General features: G+C 46.2%; 1 protein-coding gene across 4 annotated transcripts in view; it reads left to right on the top strand.

Moving 5' to 3' along the window:
- CCDC50 (coiled-coil domain containing 50) overlaps positions 1–25,919 on the top strand; it is a 47,921-nt gene that overhangs the window by 2,089 nt on the left and 19,913 nt on the right. For all 4 annotated transcript variants that reach the window (XM_063131724.1, XM_063131723.1, XM_063131725.1 and 1 more), the window contains exons 2-3: positions 22,426–22,488; positions 24,581–24,710. In XM_063131724.1, coding sequence (XP_062987794.1) covers positions 22,426–22,488; positions 24,581–24,710 — 193 coding nt within the window. The remainder of the gene's footprint in view (positions 1–22,425; positions 22,489–24,580; positions 24,711–25,919) is intronic.

Raw genomic sequence — 25,919 nt, 5'->3', positions numbered from 1 at the left:
TAGACTCTGCAGATCTTGTGTTGGTGACAGGTCGTACTTGGAGCGGCCCCTTGGGCTGCGGTGAAATGGAAAGTGTTGGTTCCTCCATTGGGACATAAAAAAATCCTGCCATTACTCAGACATGTTTCCATCCTGGGCAAAATCATAGTTTTTTCCTCCCGTCCCCAAACCTGCTTTTTGTAACATAGAATCATAGAATAGCAGAGTTGGAAGGGGCCTACAAGGCCATCGAGTCCAACCCCCTGCTCAATGCAGGAATCCACCCTCAAGCATCCCTGACAGAGGGTTGTCCAGCTGCCTCTTGAAGGCCTCTAGGGTGGGAGAGCCCACCACCTCCCTAGGTCACTGGTTCCATTGTCATACTGCTCTAACAGTCAGGAAGTTTTTCCTGATGTCCAGCTGGAATCTGGCTTCCTTTAACTTGAGCCCGTTATTCCGTGTCCTGCACTCTGGGGGGATCCAGAAGAGATCCCAGCCCTCCTCTGTGTGACAACCTTTCAAGTATTTGAAGAGTGCTCTCATGTCTCCCCTCCATCTTCTCTTCTCCAGGCTAAACACGCCCAGTTCTTTCAGTCTCTCTTATGTTCTTAAATCCCAATTTGGTCACATTGTGAGTTTGACTTTTGACTGGTTGTTGTTCCTACATTGACTCTAAAGATCTTGAAAGTTTGCTTGCTTCCTGTGATCTTTTGGTTGTTCTAATAAAGGCACTACACTGCTATGGATTGTGCAGTTAAGGGTACAATCTTATGCATGTTTAGACAGAAAAATGTCCTACGACTTCCAGCATTCTCCAGCCAGTCATCCTGGGAATTCTCGCTTTTGTGTCTCAACATACATAGGATTGTGGCCTAAGTCCATTGATTTTCATTAGGTCTGCTCTAAAAAATGACTTTTGTCTGGATTCAACCCTATGCGCTTTATACTTTTTTTATTATAAGCTGGGTTTTTCATTTGTTCGTTTGACTGGAGGAAAAATGGACTATAAATGGTTGTGGGAAATATTTTTCCCTACCTTTAGCCTGAAATTGTACAGTCCGGGTAAAGTGTAACCACTTGCTTCTGCTGAATTTATCAACTGGCTTTGTGTTATTTGCTTCTTGGCATTTTTAGCCTCCCTGTTCTACTCTTCTGCAAGCTGTGCTGAACTGCCTTGTTCTGGAAATGAGAGTTTCAGTTCATTTCTCGTGCTTTCACAACTGCTAGCTTCCTCTCCAGCGTGCTAGAGGTGGGCCCTATTTGCTGGCAGGTAGCATAGGATACTGCCTCATATCTAGTCCACGCTAATGTATGAAACTAATAGCTGAGAGATAAAGGGAGATTATTATTTTTAATGGTTCAGTCTTTTGTTACATGAATTTCTTTTGTTCCTCAAATCAGTAAAACAGCAGTTTTTTCTCCCTTTTTTGGGGAGCACTAATTTAATGAATTAATTAATTAATTAATTAATTGCATTTTTATACCACCCAATAGCCTAACCTCCCTGGGCAGTTCACAAAAATTAAAACCATTCAAAGTATAAAACAACAGTATAAAAACATGACATGAAATAGAATATAAAAACACAACCAAGATAAAATCAGCAGCAGTGCATAAATACAAATTTAAAATACAGATTTAAAACAGCAAAGTTAAAATTAAATTTACAGACTGTTAAAATACTTGGAGAACAAAAAGGTCTTCACCTGTTGTCTAAAATAATATAGTGTAGATGACAGGCGAACCTCCTTAGGGAGCTCATTCCACAGCTGGGGTGCAGCAGCAGAGAAGGCCCTCCTCCTGGTAGCCACCTGCCTCACTTCCTTTGGCAGGGGCTCGCGGAGAAGGACCCCGGAGGATGACCTTAGGGTCCGGGCAGGTACATATGGGAGGAGGCATTACTTCAGATAGCCTGGCCCCAAGCCGTTTAGGGCTTTGAATGTTAATACCAGCACTTTGAATCGGGCTGGACCTGGACTGGCAGCCAATGAAGCTGGAAAAGGACTGGCGTGATGTGGTCTCGTTGGCCAGTCCCTGTTAGTAACCGTGCTGCCCTGTTTTGTACCAGCTGAAGTTTCCAGACCGTTTTCAAAGGCAGCCCCACGTATAATGAATTGAAGTAATCCAAACGAGAGGTTGTAAAGGCTTGTATAACTGTATTTCATGTTTTCCCCTGTCCTGGTCAACCACAAACCCAGACAATTATTTTATTTAGATTTGCAATAAGATGCTCTTTTAATCCTTAAGAGTTGTCAGTATTTGATCATTCAAGTTTTACCTGTTGATTTTTGAAAATTTGTATCCCCCGTTCTACAGTAAAAACAACAGAGAAACACACAAAGGCCACAGCTAGACCTAAGGTTTATCCTGGGATCATCCAGGGTTCGCCCCTGCCTGAGCACTGGATCCCCTGTGTGTCACCTAGATGAACAGGTTTGACCCATGGATGATCCAGGGATAAACCTTAGGTCTAGCTATGGCCAAAGAGCTTTTAGACAATTCAGCAGAATAACAACAGGATCAAGCAGTAACATATAGATGCCAGCATTCTGTTATATGTTTCATTTATTACCAAGTTATTACATATATAGTAGTTTCATCTTCAGTACTTCCATCATTAATCCAAGACGTTTCCTCATTGTTGCAATAGCACTGTTGATACGGTGTTGTTCTTGGCCTGTCTTGCTTTGGAAGTGTGTATTTCAAATGAACAGCTGTACAATTTCGAGAACTGTCATTCCAAGATCTCCCTCATGTTCTGTATTAAGATCTGATTTCTCCTCCATTTTTAAGACATTACCAAGGGTGCTTCCAGACACCGGGGTCCTACCACTAACAGTCCCAAAGGCATTCTGCAGCTACTCCATCTTCTTCTTCGTCACAGTTTTTTTTAGGGTAGGAAAAAAAGACAGAAGATGTGGTGGGAAAACGCAGGAAGGTTATGAGTGAAAGACATTCTTATCTGGACACACATACGCCAGTAAAATTCCATGAATGCGGCAGGGCGATGACACAGGGAGGAAAACACTACACCGGAAGCACCCAAGCCTCATACTTTCATTTTTTGGTGCTCAGTGTTACATATCTCAAGTGAAACGTTTCTCTCTGTCTCTCTGTGATACGTTGCTTGAGTTTCCCCTTTTGGACACAGCATAGGGAATTCAGAAAAGGCCACTCAAGTCACTTGAACATCCTAGAATCATGGAATCAAAGAATCGCAGAGTAGGAAGGGGCCTACAAGGCCATTGAGTCCAACCCCCTGCTCAATGCAGGAATCCACCCTAAAGCATCTCTGACAGATGGTTGTCCAGCGGCCTCTTGAAGGTCTCTAGGGTGGGAGAGCCCACCACCTCCCTAGGTAACTGGTTCCATTGTCGTACTGCTCTAACAGTCAGGAAGTTTTTCCTGGAGGGGATCTACATAGCGTACTGAAGGTGCACGGAAGCGCCTTCAGTGTGACCCGAAAGCGTGTGTGTAGATCCTGCTGGAAGAGGAGGAGGAGGAGGAGGCGGCTGGGGAATCCGGCCGCGTCCTTGCTGCCGCCGCCACCCATCTCCCCGCCGGCCTCATCCCAGCCACGGGGGTGGGGGGGCGAGATCCCCTTCCGCTGCAGACCAGGCTCCTCCTTCCCTGCCCAGGCCAGCCCCAGCACGTCCTCCGGGCTGATCAGGAGGCCGGCGGGGAGGTGGGCGGCGGCGGCAAGGACGCCTCCTCCTCCGCCTCTTCCAGGGCAGGATCTACACACACACTTTCTGGTCACACTGAAGGCGCTTCCGTGCACCTTGAGTACGCTGTGTAGATCCCCTCCTGATGTCCAGCTGGAATCTGGCTTCCTGTCACTTGAGCCTGTTATTCCGTGTCCTGCACTCTGTGAGGATCGAGAAGAGATCCTGGCCCTCCTCTGTGGGACAACCTTTCAAGTATTTGAAGAGTGCTCTCATGTCTCCCCTCCATCTTTTCTTCTCCAAGCTAAACATGCCCAGTTTTTAGAATTGCTCACATTCATTTTGGTTTTGCTTCCTACGCCTGCTCTGGCTGAAATTGCACACCCAATTGCCAGGTGGTGGCTGGATAAAAACTTACCATGGCAGCCAACCATATCATAGAATCATAGAATAGCAGAGTTGGAAGGGGCCTTTAAGGCCATTAAGTCCAACCCCCTGCTCAATGCAGGAATCCACCTTAAGGCATCCCTGACAGATGCCTGTCCAGCTGCCTCTTGAAGGCCTCTAGTGTGGGAGAGGCCACAACCTCCCTAGGTAACTGGTTCCATGGTCGTACTGCTCTAACAGTCAGGAAGTTTTTCCTGATGTCCAGCCGGAATCTGGCTTCCTGTAACTTGAGCCCATTATTCTGTGTCCTGCACTCCAGACTCTTCTATCTCCATCTCTTATTAATGTATGAAGATGCTCGAAGAATGTTTAGTTCTTTGAGAATTGATGTAGCAGAGACAAAGCTTCACAAGTGAGTGGTAACAAGGGATTTCTCGATTTGGAGAAACCCCGTTCCGCGTGGTTTTCATGGATTGCGCGGTGGCGTTTGTTCCAGCGTCCGTTCACAGCCGTATTTGATTTTTTTCCTGTTATGCGGAAAAATGTGCACATAATTCCATCAGAAAGTTTGCAACAATTTCCATAATTTATGTTAGTATCTGACATTTAGCGTATCGTCCACCATTCTATTTGACATTTTCCCGTGTATGTTTTCCAGCGTGGCACAGGCCTCAGCAGAAACTAGCATATTTCCCTGCGAATGAATTTGTGTATATTTCAGGAAAGTAAACACACACACCCCAAAAAAACCTGGATGTTTGCAGCCTCTGCGTGACCTAGGGAGGGGGTGGGGTTGTCCGCAGTGGATTCCTCAGGCTGGCTTCTTAGAAATGCAAATTCATTTTTAGTCCATCTTGAATTTCTCCACCATCCCTAGTGATAACACAGATCAGGTAAACGTCACCCTTTCCCACTCTCCTCTCCTGTGCTCTTAGTACAGGGATAGGGGGACATAGGAAGCTGCCTTATACTGACTCAGACTCCCCTTCCCACCCCCTCATTCCGTCTAGCCCAGTATTGTCAACGCTGACTGGCAGCAAAGGCTCTCCACGGTTGCGGGTCGGATCCTTTCCTCTCCCTATGCTGGAGATCCTGGGTTTGAACCTGGGACCTTCTGCATGCGGAGTGGCTGCTCTGCCACTCAGCCATATCCTCTTCTGCTAAACTACATGTCAGGATTGCTGCAAAGATGACTGAAGCTATAGCTAGACGGGGCAATATCCCGGGGCAATCCCCAGGATCGTTCCTGTGCATTTATTTATTTATTTATTTATTTTATTTATTACACTTATATACTGCTCCCATAGCCAGGGCTCTCTGGGCGGTTTACAGAAATTCTAAAATTGAGATAAAAACAAGTATACAAAATTTAAAACTCTAAAACACAGAACATACACACATAAAATATTAAAAACCGTTAAAAAAAACTAAACATGTGGGTGATTAAGATGTGCCGCCATATGCCGGGGATCCCGGGAGCAGGGAGGGGTGATCCCTTCTTTTCCCTGGGATATCGCCCTACTCTTTCAGCTCACTTTTTCCGTGGTCTTGGGCTGATCCCAAAACCACAGAACGTGTGGGCGGGCATTGCGGTTTGTCCCAGCTCCTCGCGAATACTCGTGAGGAGCCGGGAACCGCACATGGGGTGCAGAGCTCCTCAGGAGCTCTGCGCCCATTAGGGGTGGGGTAGGGGGAATGGGGGAAATTGTTAAAAATAAAAAAACCTTACCTTTTGTGCATCAGCACTCCTGCGCTCGTCTCCTTCAACAAAAAAACAAAATGGCAGGCGTGATGTCCTGTTCGTCCGAGGCTGTCGCGCGCTGTGTGTATACAAGGAGATCTTGCGATAAAAATATTGCGAGAACCTCACCCCTCCGTCGCGCTAGACTCATAGGTCTAGCTGAGGCCTGAGACAATGCTCATGAAATGCGTTGAGTCCTCCTTAGTTCTATATAGTTTTTCCTTTTGTTTTCATGTGCTGTGTGTTTTGTGGTTTTGCTTCTTATGTATTTAACAACTGCAAGCCACTTTGAAAGGCTATTTATAGGCTTAAAGTTGGGAGTATAACTTCTTAAGATATATACGCTGTAATATTATTCACAGCTGTCTTTCCAGTATATTTTAATAGGGTTCATGCAGTGAGTGACTGAAGAGCGGAGGTGGAGAAGCCCAAGTGTTTATTGGAAGGGAAATGTGACAACTTACCTTGACTGAGCAGATGGCTGTCCAGTCCCTATGACCAGATGTGGCTGTACAGATGCTCTGTTTTGAGAAAGGCGCCCTCGCCCTCCTCCTGCCTCCCCCCCCCAACACAGAAACAGAGTTTGTGGGCTCAAGTGTGTTTTTTCCAAAGTGCAAAAGTGCTAACTTTGGGAAGTGGCGTAATGCTGTTCTGTGTGACATCACCACCATGGACATGTTTCCCTTGGGTGAGTCGTCTGTGGTTGAATAGAAAGTTGGAAGGGCCAGGAAAGGGGGCAGGTTGAAAGGGTTCCAACCAGCATTCTGGAAAGCTTGGTTTAGAAAGTTTAAAATGAACAGAATTCTCATAGCACAGTCCTATGCCTGTTTATCCGGAAGTATGTTCCACGGTGTGCAATGGGACTTACTCTCTGTTAAGTGTGCATGCGATTGCAGCCTTAATTTTGTTTATTGATCCCCTGAAAAGAAGAAGAAGATTTAAAAAGGGGCTGCAAGGGAAGTCTTTGTCTGCAATCCCATGTCTTTCCAGGCGAGATCTCAAAAGGACACTGGCAAACGTGAAGGATTGGGTGGGGGGTGGGGGGTGGGTCCTTTTCTTTCATGGGAGTCAAAAGAGGGGGTGAGCGGGGCGGGGTCTGGTCTCTTGTCGTTGGCGCTTGTGTCTCAAGGGCCTGAAGAGTGCTGAGAAAGGGGAGGGGGATGCCCTGGCCCCAGAGACCCCCACAAAGGGTCTGAAAAGCTTTGACTGCTCCTTGATCTCGCCTTCGCTGCATCACAATCCAGCCTGCTACAAAGAGGCCAGGCAGGGCTCCCTATTATGCTGGGATGTCATCTTGTTGCCGAGTGTGGGAAAAGGCCGGGGGAGGGGTTGTGCGGGCAGGGGCAGAGGGACCTTCAGAAAGCACAGATACGAATCATGGAATAGCAGAGTTGGAAGGGACCATTGCCACTTCTGGCACCAGGGTCCAGGCAGAGAGGAGGGTGGGGCACTCCCCCAGCCCTGGAACTGATATGTGGTTCCCCCACCTCCTTTTTTGAAGTGGTAAGCGCTGAACTTGGGTAGCCTTCCTTAGTTGGGTGCTATCCAGATGTGTTGGCCATTGGCCATGTTGTCTGGGGATGATGGGGGTTGTAATCAAACACATTTGGAAGGCACCCAATTGGGGAAGGCTGAATTTGCAGTGTTTTGCATCCACAATATTTATTTATTTATTTATTACATATATATACCGCCCCACAGCCAACGCTCTCTGGGCGGTTTATCATGGCATCATGGAAGGGGCCTACAAGGCCATCGAGTCCAACCCCCTGCTTAATGCAGGAATCCACCCTAAAGCATCCCTGACAGACGGTTGTCCAGCTGCCTCTTGAAGGCCTCTAGTGTGGGAGAGCCCACAACCTCCCTAGGTCACTGATTCCATTGCCGTACTGCTCTAACAGTCAGGAAGTTTTTCCTGATGTCCAGCTGGAATCTGGCTTCCTTTAACTTGAGCCCGTTATTCCGTGTCCTGCACTCTGGGAGGATGGAGAAGAGATCCTGGCCCTCCTCTGTGTGACAACCTTTTAAGTATTTGAACTGTTTACAACAGTTAAAAACAGTAAACATTAAAAAAAGTATACAATTTTTTTTAAAAAACATCAGAAACATATAGACAACAATATAAAAACAACATTATCCATTTAAAAATAACCGTTGTGGGGGGTCCGTTAAAAAACAAACTTAGCGTTGTTAAATGCTATTAAATGCCTGGGAGAAGAGGAAAGTCTTGACCTGGCGCCTGAAAGATAACAATGTTGGCGCCAGGCGGGCCTCATCGGGGAGATCATTCCACAGTCAGGAGGCCACCACCGAGAAGGCCCTCTCCCTTGTTGCCACCCTCCGAGCTTCCCTCGGAGTAGGCACTCAGAGGAGGACCTTAGATGTTGAGCGCAGTGTACGGGAAGGTTCATGTCGGGAGAGGCGTTCCGTCAGGTATTGTGGTCCCAAGCCATGTAGGGCTTTATAGGTTAAAACCAGCACCTTGAATTGGGCTCAGAAATGTATAAGCAGCCAGTGCAAGCGGGCTAGAATCGGTGTTATATGCTCAAATCTCCCTGTTCCAGCTATCAATCTGGCCGCCGCATTTTGCACAAGCTGCAGCTTCCAAACTCTTCAGTGGCTGCCCCATGTAGAGGGCGTTGCAGTAATCTAATTTGGAGGTTACCAGAGTATGGACGACTGAAGCTAGGTTATCCCTACACTCTACCGCTGAGCAATGGCTCTTTGGCTAGTTATAAAAGGACTTTGCGCATAGAACTCGCGTCAATTTGTCCATTAATTTGCCTCATCCATGGTTGTCGGAGACAAATTAAACGTGACCTTCAAGACATTGCTTTTTTCCCTTGCTGAGAATTAACCTTGGGGGACCTGATCTGGCTCGAAGCCTTAGCCCAGGGAGGGGGGATATGGGGGGGCTTTAACCCTTTGCCCCCCATGTCTGAAATCCGTATTGCCAAAAGTGGGTCCAGTAAGCATGCACAAATGCTTGAGATCTAAATTTGAAGCCAAGGATTGAGTTAGGAAGGTGAACCCTGCAGAGGCCAGGCAGAGTTGAGCTTTGCCCGTCTCACTTTGGGTGCTTTCAGGTGAGGCTTTTATCCCCCCCATCTACCTGCCTCATTTTAGGGGAGAGGCAGACGTTGTAGCACTGCTGCTGCATCTCCCCATTGCTTCTTCCATCTTTGTTCATGCTGCAAAAAATCTGTCAAGGGAAAAGAAAAAGTTGCAATACGCCCACAAGTCCACCTGATTAGTAGAGCTAGTTTAATCCCTCTGTTCCCCAAAGGCTTGGGGCAAATTGCCATCAGTGATTTGCATTTTCTGAAAATTCTTGAATTGCAGACTTAGTTTAATTTGCATAGGGTCATTTACATTGGAAAATTTTCAATGAGCATCTGAAAATATTCTGATCTCCTAGAGAGATCTGAGATATCATATTTATTTTACTTGTATTTAAGTAAACAACAAAGTTTTTTTTGAAAATGTACTCCATGTTATTTTTTTTGTCCCACAAATATTTGACCTGAAATATTTGTGTGTGGGGGAATTAAAACATGCTTAATGTGATTTAAATGCTATATTAGGTAGGGTGACCATATGAACAGGAGGACAGGGCTCCTGCACTTGCATAGAAAAGGGAATTTCAGCAAGTGTTGTTTGTATATATGGGGAACCTGGTGAAATTCCCTCTTCATCACAACAGTTAAAGTGCAGGAGCTATACTAGAGTGACCAAATTTAAAAGAGGGCAGGGCACCTGCAGCTTTAACTGTGGTGATGAAGAGGAAATTTCACCAGGTTTCCCATATATACAAACAACACCTGCTGAAATTTCCTTTTCTATGCAACTGTTAAAGATACAGGAGCCCTGTCCTCCTTTTCATACGGTCACCCTATATTAGGTAGATGTTTCTGTTGGAGCAGGTCCTATAAAGACTTGATGGCCTTATAGGCCCCTTCCAGCTCTACTATTCTATGAAAGCTGCATTAAGATTGACAGTATCAAGGGTAATTCAGAATTCCCTGTATCTGAGCATTTACAAATCCTTTGTCTCTTCCCAAAACTGACCCCCACCCACCTGTCTCTCCTTTTGCCCAATTTCTTCTCCTCCTCCTCCACACGCTCCTGCCCAAACACTCTCCCAGATCTCATGTACTCAGCTGTTTACTCAGCCGCTCCCATGAGCAATGAGCGTTACTCTTCAAACTCCCTTCCCTGACCCCATACTTTGGAAATGCAAAAGAAAAGGACGGAGAGCATTTCAAGGAAAAGCACAGGAGAATTTGTCCAGAGCTGCTCACTGAACCCACCTACGTGGCTACAGCGTTCACACAGAGTGTTGCTTGGGTGCTGCCCAAGCTACCTGTGAATGGTTGGCAGTGCTGCAGGGCCCAACCTGTCAGCGTTGGTCTTTGCTTCCTCCTGAATCCTGTTCCTGTTCAAACAAGCCACTGTTACAGTGGTAACCGCTCACAGGTGTCCAGGGCTACCACCTAGGGCTCATCTACACCAAGCAGGACATTCCACTATGAAAGCAGTATATAAAAGGCAGGAGCCACACTACTGCTTTATAGTGGTATTGAACTGCAGTGACAACAGTTGGGGCATCTTGACACATTCCACATACTGCTTTCATACCGCTTTCATAGTGCTATATCCTGCTCGGTGTAGATGTGTCATGGGCCCCAACAGTTCTCAGTGCACTTCAGTACCACTATAAAGCAGTAGTGTAGATCCTGCAGTGCACTTTAATATTGCTATAAATCAGTAGTGTGGCTCCTGCCTTTTATATACCGCTTTCATAGTGGAATATCCTGCCCTGGTCCACTGGATTTGCCACTCTGAGCTCTGTAAACCTTGTGGGACGGGTGCTGGAGTCTTGAGGAATACCATGATGTATGCTGTTAGCATCCCTCCTCCTGTGCTTTGCTGAAGTACATTAATACTTTAAATCAGAGGTGGGCAGGCACCAGGCTTGGGGGATCTACATTGTTTTTTTACTAGTGGAGCCATCTGCAAAAAGATGGATCAGGTGGGTGACGGTACACGAAGCATTGAGGAAGAGGGCGCCCCTGAGCGCATGCTCAGCCCAGGAACGTGAGGACCAAACTCATAAGCCCTTCCACACACAAAAACCCACTTCTGGTTTTCCTCCAGGCGTTCTTTTTCATCCACTTCATTTAGTGGTGTGGGTGGTTCTGCTATTGTTAGCCATTTGGGAATTAGAAACCACCCAGTGATCGACCAGGAGATCGACATCTATCTCGTGCCCACCCCTATTTGAAATATGTGGTTCTTGTTTGACCACGTGCCCCCTCAATGCAGGGACAAATTCTGTGATGTGGAAGATGAGAAGAGGAAGAGGAAGAAGGCGCCGGAGGGCTGGGCAGAGAATTATTTATTTATTTATTACATTTTTATACCGCCCAATAGCCGAAGCTCTCTGGGCGGTTCACAAAAATTAAAACCATAATAAAACAACCAACAGGTTAAAAGCACAAATACAAAATACAGTATAAAAAGCACAACCAGGATAAAACCACGCAGCAAAATTGATATATGATTAAAATACAGAGTTAAAACAGTAAAATTTAAATGTAAGTTAAAATTAAGTGTTAAAATACTGAGAGAATAAAAAGGTCTTCAGCTGGTGTCTAAAAGCATATAATGTAGGTGCCAAGCGAACCTCCTTAGGGATCTCATTCCACAGCCGCGGTGCCACAGCAGAGAAGGCCCTCCTCCTGGTAGCCACCTGCCTTACTTCCCTTGGCAGGGGCTTGTGGAGAGGGACCCCTGAGGATGACCTTAGGCAGGTACATATGGGAGGAGGCGTTCCTTCAAATAACCTGGCCCCAAGCCGTTTAGGGCTTTAAACGTTAATACCAGCACTTTGAATCGGGCCTGGACCTGGACTGGCAGCCAGTGAAGCTGGAAAAGGACTGGCGTGATGTGGTCTCATCAGCCAGTCCCTGTTAGTAACCGTGCTGCCCTGTTTTGTACCAGCTGAAGCTTCCGGACCATTTTCAAAGGCAGCCCCACGTATAACGCATTGCAGTAATCCAAACGAGAGGTTATCAGAGCATGGATCACTGTAGCTAGGCTATCTCCATCCAGATAAGGGCGCAGTTGGTATATCAGCCTAAGCTGATAAAGGTGCTCTGCAGAAGGGAGTCTGCAGCTAAGCAGGAGAGAGAGAGAGAGAGAGAGAGAGAGAGAGAGAGGGGGCTCCTGCATGTGGGCCTGGCGAGGAATCTGCTGATGGGAGCTAGAAGGATAAATTTGGTTTTCAATTTTTCATCTGATCCTAGGCATTGTGTTTCCTTAGTGCAGAATGTGAGGGCAGTTTAACACGGCTAGGTTGTCTGTTTTAGGCACGGTGGCAAATTCTGGTGATGCAAGTGATGTGAACTGTCCTGGGCTTGCCTCAGAGTAGAGGAGTACAAGAGAGAATTTGATGATGATGATGATGATAATGATCATGATCATGATATTGTTTTTAAAGGCACTAACCAGAGTTCTTCTTGGACAAATTAAAAATACTCCTGTCGTGATTGACTGCGTAGGATGCCTTAAAGATCTAGGAATGGTGCTGGACCAACCAGCGTGATCCTCAAGTTGGGACCTAATCCTACATTTTGCAGTTTGTGTCAAGGCATTTCACCCCAGGGTGGCTGATCAACTTCAGCTAGAGCTGCCACCATAATTTTGCCCTAAAGTGAACCCCATTGGGGTCTCTTTCACAGGCAATGTAAGCTGAAAAACATTGAAGAAATCCAGACACATTTTGAGAAGGTCAGATTTTCCAGGGAGACTTTGCACATTCCTAACTCCTTAACCCTGGTTCAAGGCTGGGTGATGGTTTTCCTGGCGATCCCGCCTCATTTTACACCCAGTGGCCATTTGAACTGGGGGAAACGCCCTTATGCCAACCTGCCGTTCCCTCCGTCCAGATTCACAGCCCTCGACGGCCTTTCAGCTAGCTTCAACTTGGAAAAAGAAAAGGTGTTCACTCAGGTCTTTCCAGGGCTTTAAATTGAGGCTGCGCATTTACAGCGGCATAAATCTTCCCTGTGCAACAAGGAACACGACCTGGGCCGTGCGTTGATTCGGTGACAGCGACAGCAGACGCATCTGTTGTCAAACAAAGGGGCCAAGAAGCCGAAGTGTGCAGAATGGAGCCCATCACCAGGGCAACCTACTCACGCCAGCTGTAGTCAATCCTGGCCAGTCCTCTCGGCAAAATGTCCACCCTCCCTGCCTCTTCTGGCTAAAGGTCACGTTAGTCATTCTTCATGGGGCTGAACGGCCCCGGCGGCTGCAGCGACGGCTTCCTTCAGTTCAGCTGTTTTATTCATTCGTAGCCGTCCTTTGGCAGAGAGAACCATGATGCTTCCTAGAGGACGAAAGGTGCCTTTCTGCAGAATTTGGAAGACTTCCTCTAGTCTGGCAGGAAGAAGGGCAGCTGGCAGTTTTGCAAATTTCTGCTACTTTGTACTGAAAGTACACCTCACCTTGACCTCCCCCCTGAAACGTTGGGGGAAGTCTGTAAAAAAAATTAAGGGGGAAGTCCTTTCCCCTCAATATTTCCAAAAATCCCTGGGGAAAAACAAAACAAAAATTGGTTCTCTTCCCTATTTTTATGGGTTTCACAGCCGTAGATATACGTGGCCACTGGTTGGGTTGCCAGCGTTTTGACAAGGCTGCGTAGATAAGAGCTGGTTGCTTAATCCATAACTATTTGAAAGCAAATAGAAATGGGAGCATCAAAGGCAGAGACGAAGCTGAGGGCGGTCGGAGGGGCCATCTGAGCAGATGTGTTGCGGGCCGGAAGACCCCGGTTTCTTCCTGGCCTGGGAAAGACTTTCTCTGCTGGTGACCTTTGAGACCCGTTGCTTATACAGTCCTGGGATGGGCAGACCAGGGGGCCTAACTCAAAATGCTCCTCAATGGGGCTCCGTGGGCTGGGCGGGAATTTCAGCGCCTGCTTCTAAAGCCTGCCCTGTTTTCAGAACTAGTGTTGAAATTTAGTGGCATTTCCTGTGCACTCATTTTTCTTCTCATAAGACCAACGTAGAACAGCCTTCCCCAACTGGTGCCCTCTTGGATTGCAGCTCACACCAATCCAGGGGGATCCTGGGAGTTGAAACCCAGCACATTTGGACAGCACCTTGGGGAAGACTGACCTAGAACGCGTCCTTCTAAATTTCATCAAAGGTCCATCATGGCCAGCGTTTGTTCTCCAGCAATGGACAGTCATTTACTTGCGTGGACCTACGACGTCATTGTTTGTCCTCAGTCCTTGGAGATCTTGTGCCTCTGTAGCTGCAGGATCGATTTAGCTCTCTTGGCCTACTGCCAGTAGTAGACTTCTACTCCGTCGTTTGCTTAATCCTTCTAAAAAGCTCTCTAAGGCTATCATAGCACCCTGTGGTAGTGCTGTCTGTTGTGTAAGATACTCAATGCTTTTTACTGGTCCATCTAGCTTTGTAACATCTCTTCTGACTGACAGCAAAGCCTCTCCAAGGGTTTATTTATTCATTGCATTTATATCCTGCCTTTCCCCCCCTCTAACGAACCCAAGGCGGCGTACATAATCCTCCTCCTCTCCTTTTTATCCTCACAGCAACAACCCTGTGAGGTAGGCTGGGCTGAGAGTCTGTGGCTGGCCCAAAGTCACCCAGTGAGCGTCCATGGCTGAGTGGGGACTAGAACCCGGATCTCCCAACTCCCAGTCCAACACCTTAGCCACTACACCACACTGGATCTCAGGCAGGATCCAGGCAGGATCCCTGGAGTTGCTGGCGGGGGTTGAACCTGGAACCTTCTGCTCACAGTGCAGGGGCTTTTACCCCACTGAGCTACAACCCTTTCTTATTTTATTTATTTATTTATTTATTTATTTATTACATTTTTATACCGCCCAATAGCTGAAGCTATCTGGGCGGTTCACAAAAATTAAAACCATAATAAAACAACCAACAGTTTAAAAACACAAATACAAAATACAGTATAAAAAGCACAACCAGGATAAAAACACGCAGCAAAAGTGATATAAGATTAAAATACAGAGTTGGAACAGTAAAATTTAAATGTAAGTTAAAATTAAGTGTTAAAATTACTGAGAGAATAAAAAGGTCTTCAGCTGGCGATGAAAGGAGTACAGTATAGGCACCAGGCGGACCTCTCTGGGGAGCTCATTCCACAGCCGGGGTGCCACAGCAGAGAAGGCCCTCCTCCTGGTAGCCACCTGCCTCACTTCCTTTGGCAGGGGCTTATGGAGAAGGACCCCTGTGGATGATCTTAAGGTTCGGGCAGGTACATATGGGAGGAGATGTTCCAATCTTCTCCAAGATAGGACTCTGTAGCATGTAATGAAGCACTTTGCTTTGATCTGAACCTATTGCCGGTGTGTTTCATTGGAAGGCCCAAATTGCCTGTCTCTGTGTGTGAATGGATTCTTTTGTCTTTTGATTCCACCCTGTTCAGAATCTCATCAACCTCTTCTGTGCCTCCCTCTTCCCTTTCTGTCTTCTCTGCCTTTCAACTAAAATAGACCTAACCTTGTTCAGGCCTTCTTACCCCAAGCATAGTTTGTAACCACATCCTGCATGCAGCTGGTGTGCGGAGAGTGGGAGGGGGGGCGCATTCTTCTTGGATCCTGTCCATCCCTTTTGTTGTGTCTGATCCACGGCTCTCTTTTCCACTAGCTTAGCTTCTCTAGATGAAGGCTGGGGAAGTGGCCGGGAACGCACAGCTCCAGCCTGGCGTTCAGCTGACCAGTGTTCCGGAGGCTTCCAAATGTGCATCTGGAAATTCAGACAACACACATCTGATAAAATCGAATTTGCAAGTTGCAACGGTGGTTTAAAAAGGGACAAAGGGGGTGGGGGGTGTAGGGAAGTAGAATTCTTAATTTGCTATTTCAACTACCAGTCTGTGAATGATCCTGTCTTCAGTTCAATGCTCATACAGTTTTGAGCATTGCAGGGAATCATAGAATAGCAGAGTTGGAAGTGGCCTACAAAGCCATCGAGTCCAACCCCCTGCTCAAGGCAGGAATCCACCCTCAAGCATCCCTGACAAGTGGTTGTCCAGCTGCCTTTTGAAGGCCTCTAGTGTGGGAGAGCCCACCCCCTCCCTAGGTCATTGGTTCCATTGTCATACTGCTCTAACAGTCAGGAAGCTTTTCCTGATGTCCAGACGGAATCTGGCTTCCTGTAACTTGAGCCCATTATTCCGTGTCCTGCACTCTGGGAGGATCGAGAAGAGATCCTGGCCCTCCTCTGTGTGACAACCTTTCAAGTATTTGAAGAGTGCTGTCCTGTCTCCCCTCCATCTTCTCTTCTCCAGGTTAAACATGCCCGGTTGTTTCAGTCTCTCTTCATAGGGCTTTGTTTCCAGACCCCTGATCATCCTAGTTGCCCACTTGAAGCTCATCTACACCAGGCAGGATATTCCACTGTGAAAATGATATGAAAGCGGTATATATAAGAGGCAGGAGCCACGGAGCCACACTATGGCTTTATAGCAGTATTGAAGTGCACTGACAACTGTTGGGGCCCATTGACACATACTATAGACCACTTTCATACCACTACATCCTGCTTGGGGTAGATGTGTCATGGGCCCCAACAGTGCATTTCAATACCGCTGTAAAGCAATAGTGTGGCTCCTGCCTTTTATATACTGCTTTCATACCACTTTCATAGTGGAATATCCTGCTTGGTGAAGGTGAGCCCTTGAAGATGCCAGTGATTGAACTTGGGACCACAGACTTGTGACCCATGTGGTTGACCACTGAGCTATGGGCCTTGAGACACAGTGCCATCTTTAAAAAGATGGGACTGCCCCTAGAAGAGGCAAAAAGCCCTCCAGACCCTGGCGCCATCTTGAACGGTCTTTTACCAAAACCAGTGAGGGAGAAGAGTCCGTGGCTGCAGAAGGTCTGAAGCACAAGAGGAGGAGGATGGGAGGGTGAAAATGAGCCAGAGGGCTGAAGCTCTGTCCCCCTTCCGAACTGTCCCCATCTCCGTGACATTTCAGAGGCCTCTTGCTAGTTAGCTTGCAGGAGGGAGCTGCTTCATGAGGAGTTGCAAAAAGAGAGAGAGAGAGAGATTGAGAGAGAGAGATTCCTACTTTCAGTGCCAGCTTCTCTGCTTGGCAGGAATGTGAACTGAATCTCATTAGGGAAAGCAACCACCATACATCACAGCCATTAACCATGACAGAAGGGAACTATAATCAAGGCTGTAAATTCTCCATCCAAACACGCCATCCTGTCATTCCTCATCAAGCATTAATGTTCGGCTTCCATATTCAGTTGTCCTGTTCTCTGGTGTTGTGGCCCTTGCTTCTGAACACAGCCCTGCTTCTGCCCCTTGCTTAGATGCCACCATAATGCAGTTACCTTGCCCCTAGCGCATCAGAATTTCAAATTATAAATGTTTTATTTACATGGTGTTTTAATACTATAATTGATTCCATTCAGCGTTTTTGGGCTAAATTTGTGGTGTTGATTCCTACCTTTAAAGCCATGTAGAATCATAGAATAGTAGAGTTGGAAGGGGGCTACAAGGCCATCGAGTCCAACCCCCTGCTCATTGCAGGAATCTACCCTACAACTTCTTACAATGTACTTACAACTTCTCCCGTATATATACCCCCAAGTGCCATTTGTTGAGGACTAGGGGTAAGATGTTCTGCTGCCAGCAGAGGTAGGATTGTTCACCTGTTGTTCATAGATCTTCCTTGGTAGATCCCCTGAGAAATGTAGAATGTGATGCCTTAGGAAAGCCTTCCCCAACCTGGTGCCCTCAGGTTTGACCATAGAACACCTGCTCTGGTCCGCTTGCGCTGCCTGCCTGTATGCTTCTGAGCCCAATTCAAGGTGCTGGTTTTGACCTATAAAGCCTTACACGGCTTGGGACCACAATACCTGTTGGAACGCCTCTCCCGACATGAATATACCCGGTCACTACATTCAACATCTAAGGTCCTCCTCCGGGTGCCTACTCCGAGAGAGGGACAGGGCCTTTTCAGTGGTGGCCCCCAGACTATGGAACGATCTCCCTGACGAAGCTCGCCTGGCACCAAAGCTGCTATCTTTCCGGTGCCAGGTTAAGACTTTCCTCTTTGCCCAGGCATATGGCGGCACATCTTAATCACCCACATGTTTAGTTTTAACGGTTTTTAATGCTTTGTATGTATGTTCTGTGTTTTAGAGATTTAAATTTTGTATACTTGTTTTTATCTCATTTTAGAATTTCTGTAAACCGCCCAGAGAGCTCTAGCTATGGGGGCGGTATATAAATGTGATAACATAAATAAATAAAATAAATCATGGCCATTTGGAGGCCGCCAGGTTGGGTGAGGTACACACTTACCTGGAATAAGACCTGTTGAACACAGTGGGACTTACCCCTGAGTAAACATGCATCAGAATACACTGTATCTCAAGGAGACACTGAAATGTATATTTTATTTCTGCTGCCATATGTTTTATGATTGGGATAAATTGTGTGTATTTTTTCCCCACCCTGAACTTACTGAATAGAGAACTTGTTATTGCACAACATATACGTAATTATTAATAAATAAAATTTGATGGAGTGGTCAGTGTCCATGAAAGCTTCTGTTATAATAAACCGGTTAGTCTTTTAAGTTTCCACAAGAGTCTTTCAACAGGCTAACAGGCCTACCCATCTGGAAAGTAATTAATAAAAGTGGACAATAGTTTTGTAATAAATAAAGCATTCACCGACAAAACACTGGCCGACTCCTCTCTGCTCATTAAATCAACTGAGTAAGGGTTTTGGGGCCAGTGCAGTTAATAATAATTTTGTTTGTGTATGGTTTAGTGAATTTTCTTTATAAATCAATACGTCTGTCCGGATTGTTCATAATTTGCTGAGCTTCGGGAGAGCGGCTCTCTGTCAGACACATGTTGGACTGGCAGGGTTTTGACAGCGTTCACAGCCTTGTTCTTCAACCAGACGAACCCTGTGGGCTTTTGTGAAATTGATTCATTTGACTTTGGAGTTCAGCTGTGTGTGTGTTGTGCATGTGTGTATTTGTCAACACACACACACACTTTCTCTTTAGTGAAGGAAGGGATGTCTGTTTTCCAGATGGCAGCAAGGCATTTCAGTTCTGAAAAGGACTCCCGACCTCCCTTGATTGTGTTTTAGGAAAGATGGTTTGGTTGTTCCTCCCAGAGATAAGCGGCCCTCCTAGGTAATGCAATCCTGTGAGAGATTTATGGAAAGGAAAGAATGGGGTTCTTCTTCCACCCCCAACCCATGGCATTGACTGGGGAATTGGGTCAGGAGGATGCTTTCCCCGCCCCCAGACACGACACTACTTCAGATGCCGCCGCCACTGCTGAAAAACTCCAAACTCTCGCATCTCAGCGCCGTAATTCTTAGGTGACAGCTGCAGCCCCCCTGCGATCCCAGCCTTAAAGCGCGCGCATCTGTAGCAAGCTAGCCGCTGCGGAAGCCCCTCTTGCTGCTGCCTGAAAAAGTGGGCGGCTTCCTCTTGCGGGCCATCTCTGGTGTGGCATTTTGTTCAAGCTGTTCTTTCCTTGAATCTCCGGATTTTGTTTGGTTGTTCTTTAAAAAAAAACTTTTGGGAACGGCAGCAAGGAGAAATCCCCTGTGGAAGGTGCATTGTACGCATCGCGGCTTTGTTTGGAGCAGAAGGCTAGAGAGGGGAGGGATTTCGTGGTTGGGGGGTGGGGGGAGAGACAGACCGGCAGGGGGGCTGCATGCCACAGGCCCCTCTTCAGAGAGCAGCAAGCGCCCTTCGTGGCCACAGATGCTTAAGTTGCTATTTGAAGAGCCTCTTTATTTATTAAAAGTTTTTTTATCCCAGTCCTCAGCCAAGGAGGCTCCCAGAGAGGCTTATATATAATCAGTAGAAGCAGACAGCCCCTGCCGGCAGGCTGACAATCTTAGAAGAACCGATACACAAGGAAAAGGAAAAGGGGGGGGATTAAACCATCATTTTTAGACAGCAGCCAGACACTTCCTCCACCCACAGCCCCCCACCCCCCTTCTCCAGACTCACGTAAGCGTGGGAGGCAGAATTCCTGCCGTTTGCTTCTTTTGACATCCTGCACAGCAGAGACAGGCAGAAGGTCAGCGAGGATCTACTGGTAGATCCCTTGAGTGGTTTGCAGCAGATCCCTGAGGGATCCTGACTCCCAGTACTTCCATGAGAGAAGTCAGATTGCAAGGGCAACTGATCCCTGGCACGGCCTGCCTTTGTGCTCTTGGTTTATCCTTCAGCGTTCCTCGTCTGTAAACGAGGAGTACGAATTGGTTGCATTTGGCCAAGTCTTTGCTCAGCTGTGCTAGCACATTTTAAAGGGCTGCATTAGAATCACCCGTGTCTGGTAATTCAGTTGCATATATATATGCCCCAGTGTCTGGCATCCCCTTCCTCTGGAGACTCTCCAACGCCGAACTCTGGGCATCTTCTAGAAGCACAACGAAAGCACCTCAGTGCTGGATTTAGGAACAGGCCAAGTAAGCCAGGACTTAGGGCCTCGTATTATGAGGGGCCTCTAAATATGTTGGAGAAAAATGTGAAATATGTTGACTAAAATGAATTAGAATTGAAATCGCTCTGGCTTAAATATGTTGTAAAGTCTGCTGTGACTTACAGCAGAACTGCCTTATATGAAGAAAGCGTGGCAACGCAGCATTTAGTATTGGAGGTAATAAGCACAGGCAAGAGCCTGTTTAAAAGAAGTTTAAATTAACTTCATTAGTTCTTTTGTACACATCTTCAGAGAGGGCGCTCTTAACACTGTTTAACTGCAAGCATCCCCTAACAGTGAGTGGTACCCTTTCATTAAGTACCCTTCCTATTATAAGGTAATGCTCTTTTTCTTTTTGTGGCATGAGGCCTCTGAATCTTGATTTTGATTTAGAACCTCAGCATGACTTAATCCAGTACAGACCAAAACAAGTGGATGGTCCATAGCAAAGCTGCACGGCCAAAGGAACTCTTTGGGCAGCAAGAATTTGGCTCCGTGCTTTACTTGAGCAAAGAGAGGTCTTTTCTTGAGGTCTTTTGCCCTCAGCGGCCCATTATGCTTTGTAGGGAAGCCACGCGAGCTGCCTTGGCAATCTCTCCACCCGCTGCTTGGGCTGCTCGCTTTGGCCCAGCACAACTCACCTGTTAAAACAGCTTCACTGGCTTCCGGTCTGTTTCTGGGCACAAACGCTGTTTATTGTGACCTATAAAGCCCTTTACAGCTCAGGTCCAGGTTATTTGAAAGACCGTTTCCTCCCATAAGAGCCTGCCCATGCTCAGAGATCTTCTGGGGAGGCCTTTCTCTCAGTCCCACTAACATTCCAGGCACGCCTGACTGGTTCGCAGGACAGGGCCTTCTCGGCGGCTGCCCCAAGGCTCTGGAACTCCCTTCCCAGGGAGGCCAGGCTGGCTCCCTCTGTGCTACACTTTTGGAGGCAGGGTTTTTGTTTCAGCACGCTTTTGGAACTATACTGGACCTCTGTTAGTGTATTGGATTCCCCCCCCCCTTTTTAACCTGTTACAGTTTTTAATTTTTTTTAACATATTTTGAATTTTACCGTAGGTTAATTCTATTTTAACTTTTGTAATTTACATTTATATGTTTTAATTGTACATGTTTTAATCTTGTAAACTGCCTTGAGTCCCAGTACTGGGGAAAAGGCGTGATATATAATAATAATAATAATAATAATAATAATAATAATAATAATAATAATAATAGGGGAGGGGTGGCCACTGGCTCTACAAAGTGCTTCTTCTTCTCTTCTTCTTCTTCTTGATCATCATCATCCCAGTCACTTCCTATGCACTTTTCTTATGGCTACACCATTCTTTGGGAGAGAAAACCTCTACATGCCCCACTACCAACCCCCACGCATAGAATCATAGAATAGCAGAGTTGGAAGGGGCCTACAAGGCCATCCAGTCCAACCCCCTACTCAATGCAGGAATCCACCCTAAAGCATCCCTGACAGACGGCTGTCCAGCTGCCTCTTGAAGGCCTCTAGTGTGGGAGAGCCCACAACCTCCCTAGGTCACTGGTTCCATTGTCGTACTGCTCTAACAGTCAGGAAGCCTATGTCAGTCCTCAAATATTTGGTGCAGAATAAGTCAGGCAAAATTAGAACAGATGTGCAAAATATTCAGAATTTCATTATGAACAGCCGGGCAGCAGCAGGGGGAAGGTCTACAGCTTTCTATTTCTACTTTGATAGACTTTGTTTTACTTCAGTGCCCAAATACTGGTGGTTTTACTCTCTCTTGCTCCTGTTTTCTTTTTAAAGAGCTGAATATTATTCAAACAGTACACATGCAGGAAATGAGTACTTATTTGCACCATCAGTTTATATAGTAACGCAATTCCTTCGTTCGCCTTCCATTCCTTGAAATTGATCTGTAGGTTCTGCTTTAGGACTTCCTTGCAATGTCTATGGGCGGCAGAGATTTATGTATTGTAAGAAAATGCGGCAGGTTCCATATTTCTGTGGTTTCTGCTGCCTTGTGGCGCGCGGAGAAGTTGTGGCGTGTGGAATAATAAAGACAAGTTTCTGTCAGGTGGTTTGCAATTCCCTTCTGCTTATGTCACCCTCTCTGTCTGCTTTTTCCTCACAGTGTGCCGAGATTTTGCAGTTTTGGAGGATCACACCTTGGCTCACAGCCTGCAAGAACAGGAAAGTAAGTCTCGTCAGACAAACAAAGGTGGATTCTTCTGCCACCTGTGTATGTGATGCATGTTTGCAGAATTTCCTTTATTTTGCATAGTTCTGCCACTTTTATGACTTGGCTTAATTCTGGTTTGGCTACTGTGCAGGAGCTATGCAGGCTACTGACCGCCTGTGGACCCCATCTACTATTTATTTATTTATTTATTGCATTTTTATACCGCCCGATAGCCGAAGCTCTACTAGAAATTATACCCCGCCATCTGTGTGGCTTCTAACTAGGGATGTCTGAGAAATTCATTTCAGTTTGTTTTTGATCACTGTACATTTCCACTGTGATTCATCAGACAGCGTGTACAGGTTTGAAAAAAGCCCTTGGAAAAAAATGCGTACTTTTGAAAAACACGTACAAGCATGCTTTAATCAATGGGAGAAGAATTCTCACATTTCAACGATGCTCACAATTGATCTGTGCACTTGGAAAAATGGGCGCAAAATACACACACAGATTTTGACGCGAAAAGGACAAAAGCAAAGCTCGCAGTGTGAAATGGACTTGAGTCAGAATGAGCTATGAAATGCAATTTGGAAAACTTCAGCGAGCTCCAGGTTTTGCTGATGCGCACACCCCGACCAACATTTCAGCCTATTGCAATCATGTTATTTATTAGACATTTCTATCCCACGTCATCTTTACAAATGACTTTAAACTGGCTTGCAAAGTTACTAAAACATTAAAACAATTAATGCAAAAATGAAAGCTATCTGGAAATTAATAAATACCATATCATCATCAGAGCAGGTTAAAGCAAGCTTCAGAGCAGAGAGAGAAAACGCGTAAAGCCACATCGGAAGCTCAGCAGAATAAAAAACTCGGCACCATACATTGAGCTTGAAAAAGAAGGAGCCAATGGCTAGTTTTTAGAATCACAAGTAAAGATGTAAAATTTCCGGAAATTTTGAAGCCATGGAAAAAAACCAGGTGTTTTTTCATTTTTTTCAGGAAAAAACTGAAATTTTCGGAAAAAATGAAATAATGCAATATTAGCACTTTTTACAGATTGAAAGTCATAGAATCATAGAATAGCAGAGTTGGAAGGGGCCTACAAGGCCATCGAGTCCAACCCCCTGCTCAATGCAGGAATCCACCCTAAAGTCACTTTATTACTTCAGGAACATAAAATGTAATTATGTCCAAGTTGGTTTGGCATAAAATTATTACATTTGGTATATTAAAACTAGTGTATTCAAACAATTATTACAAATTTAATTTACTTTTTTGGCTTAACAAATGGAGCTACAAGCTCCTGAACTGTTAGGAACCTCTTTGGTTCTGCCAGTTTATGAGGAGCAGGCAAAAAACAATTTTAAAAAACAACAACTGAAGAAACCACCAACATTAGTAACAAAGAAAATTATTTATGTCTCCGCTAGTCCTCCAGTGTCCAGACATAAAGCCCCCATTCCCATAAAAAGAACTGAGAAAATGGGGGGGACACACCAAGATTCAATGAATATGCATGAAATTTAATCAGGCTCATTTTCTGGCCTATAGCTATCAGTATTAGTTTCAGTCTCTGCTTCCGTGGCAGTGCTGCCCCCTAGAGGCAGAAGTGCATCCTGCTCTTGCATTTGAGAGTTGTAGTCTCAGTTTGCAACCCAGGACTTGCTTGTCCTCGGTGCACAGACATTGTAATAATCTGATACTGTACCGTTTTTAGAAATCATTTGGAGAAGTAAATATCTGAACACTTTGTCTTAAACATTTTATTCATCATGCTAAAATAAAACATCCCGTAATCTGTTTTTCCTTCATTTTTTTCAATTTTTCCAATTTTTCGGGGAAAAGACAAAAAAGGCTTTGGGAAAAAACGGGAAACACCTCTTTTTTCCGGGGGTTTTCCGGGCCTTCACATCTCTAATCACAAGTAGGACATGGGTGTAGCGACACCCTCCTTCCTCCTGTCCTTAGCAGATGGTGTACAGAGGCATACTGCCTCTGCTCCTGGAGGTAGCCACCAGGACTAGCAGCCATTGGTAGCCCAGAGAGAGCTGTGGGCCTCCCTGACCTCAGCCCAGTTGCATGACTTTGTGCATCCTTGCAGTTGAGCACCACTTGGCGACAAACGTCCAGCGCAACCGTCTGGTGCAGTATGACTTGCAGATGGCCAAGCAGTTACAGGAGGAGGAGGACCGCAAGGCGCGAGCCCGCATCCAGGAGCACCACAAGGACCTGTGAGTGCCTCTGCGCTGTCCGTCATGGGTGGGGGCGTGGGAGGAGGAGGAGGAGGAGGAGGAGGAGACGGCGTGGTGCAGAATTGAGGACGGCGAGTTCTAGTCCAATGGATCTGGAGGGGGCCCAGGTTGGGAAAGACCGAGTCACAAAGGCCATTTCGCCTCTTCTGCAGTCCTCTTCTGACTCACTGTTGTCCAGAATAGTATCCCGAAAGTACAAGAGACCATCCGTTGTATCACTTTGAGGCTCTCACGCAGCACTGAGATTGCAAGACGTGAGATGATCTGCACCCGTGGAAGTCCCAGTTGGTGGAGAAGGGAGGGGGTGGAAGAAAGGCAGTCAGACCTACGGATGGGGAGGTGGCTGTGGATGGAAGGAAGCCCCATGTGGCAGAGGAGCAAGTCCACATGGAACACTTGGCAACAAATGGAGAACCCTTTGAACCAAGCTAATATTTCAAGAGCCGGATCCATGAACCGGGACAGTGTCTAAGAACCTGCTTTTGGATCCCTTGGAGAAATGTTGTTTGTGTTATTTATTTATTTATTTATTGCATTTTTATATCGCCCAATAGCCGAAGCTCTCTGGGCGGTTCACAAAAATTTAAACCATTAAGTACATAATAAAACATCCAACAATCTAAAATCCCAAATACAAAATGCAATATAATGATCGGATGTTTAGACCTCGGTTTAGTTTAATAGCTTTATAAGAAAATCCAGAATCCATTTGGAATTGAATCCAGTGTGATGTAATATGAAACAGTATTCCGGTTTATACAGCACATTATAACTATGCAGAGATGTTATCTAGTGTTGGTAATGATGTTGATGTTACTCTCTGTGGGGTCCTAAACGCCCGAGATGCTTTAGTCATGCATTTTTCCCATTCGGTTCAGAATCATAGAATCATAGAATAGCAGAGTTGGAAGGGGCTTACAAGGCCATCGAGTCCAACCCCCTGCTCAATGCAGGAATCCCCCCTAAAGCAGCCCTGACAGATGGCTGTCCAGCTGCCTCTTGAAGGCCTCTAGTGTGGGAGAGCCCACAACCTCCCTAGGTAACTGATTCCATTGTCGTACTGCTCTAACTGTCAGGAAGTTTTTCCTGATGTCCAGCTGGAGTCTGGCTTCCTGTAACTTGAGTCCATTATTCCGTGTCCTGCACTCTGGGAGGATCGAGAAGAGATCCTGGCCCTCCTCTGTGTGG

This window comes from Elgaria multicarinata, chromosome 8, assembly GCF_023053635.1.
Source record: "Elgaria multicarinata webbii isolate HBS135686 ecotype San Diego chromosome 8, rElgMul1.1.pri, whole genome shotgun sequence".
NCBI classification, from domain to species: Eukaryota; Metazoa; Chordata; class Lepidosauria; order Squamata; family Anguidae; genus Elgaria; species Elgaria multicarinata.
This window is presented reverse-complemented; position numbering and strand designations above follow the sequence as displayed.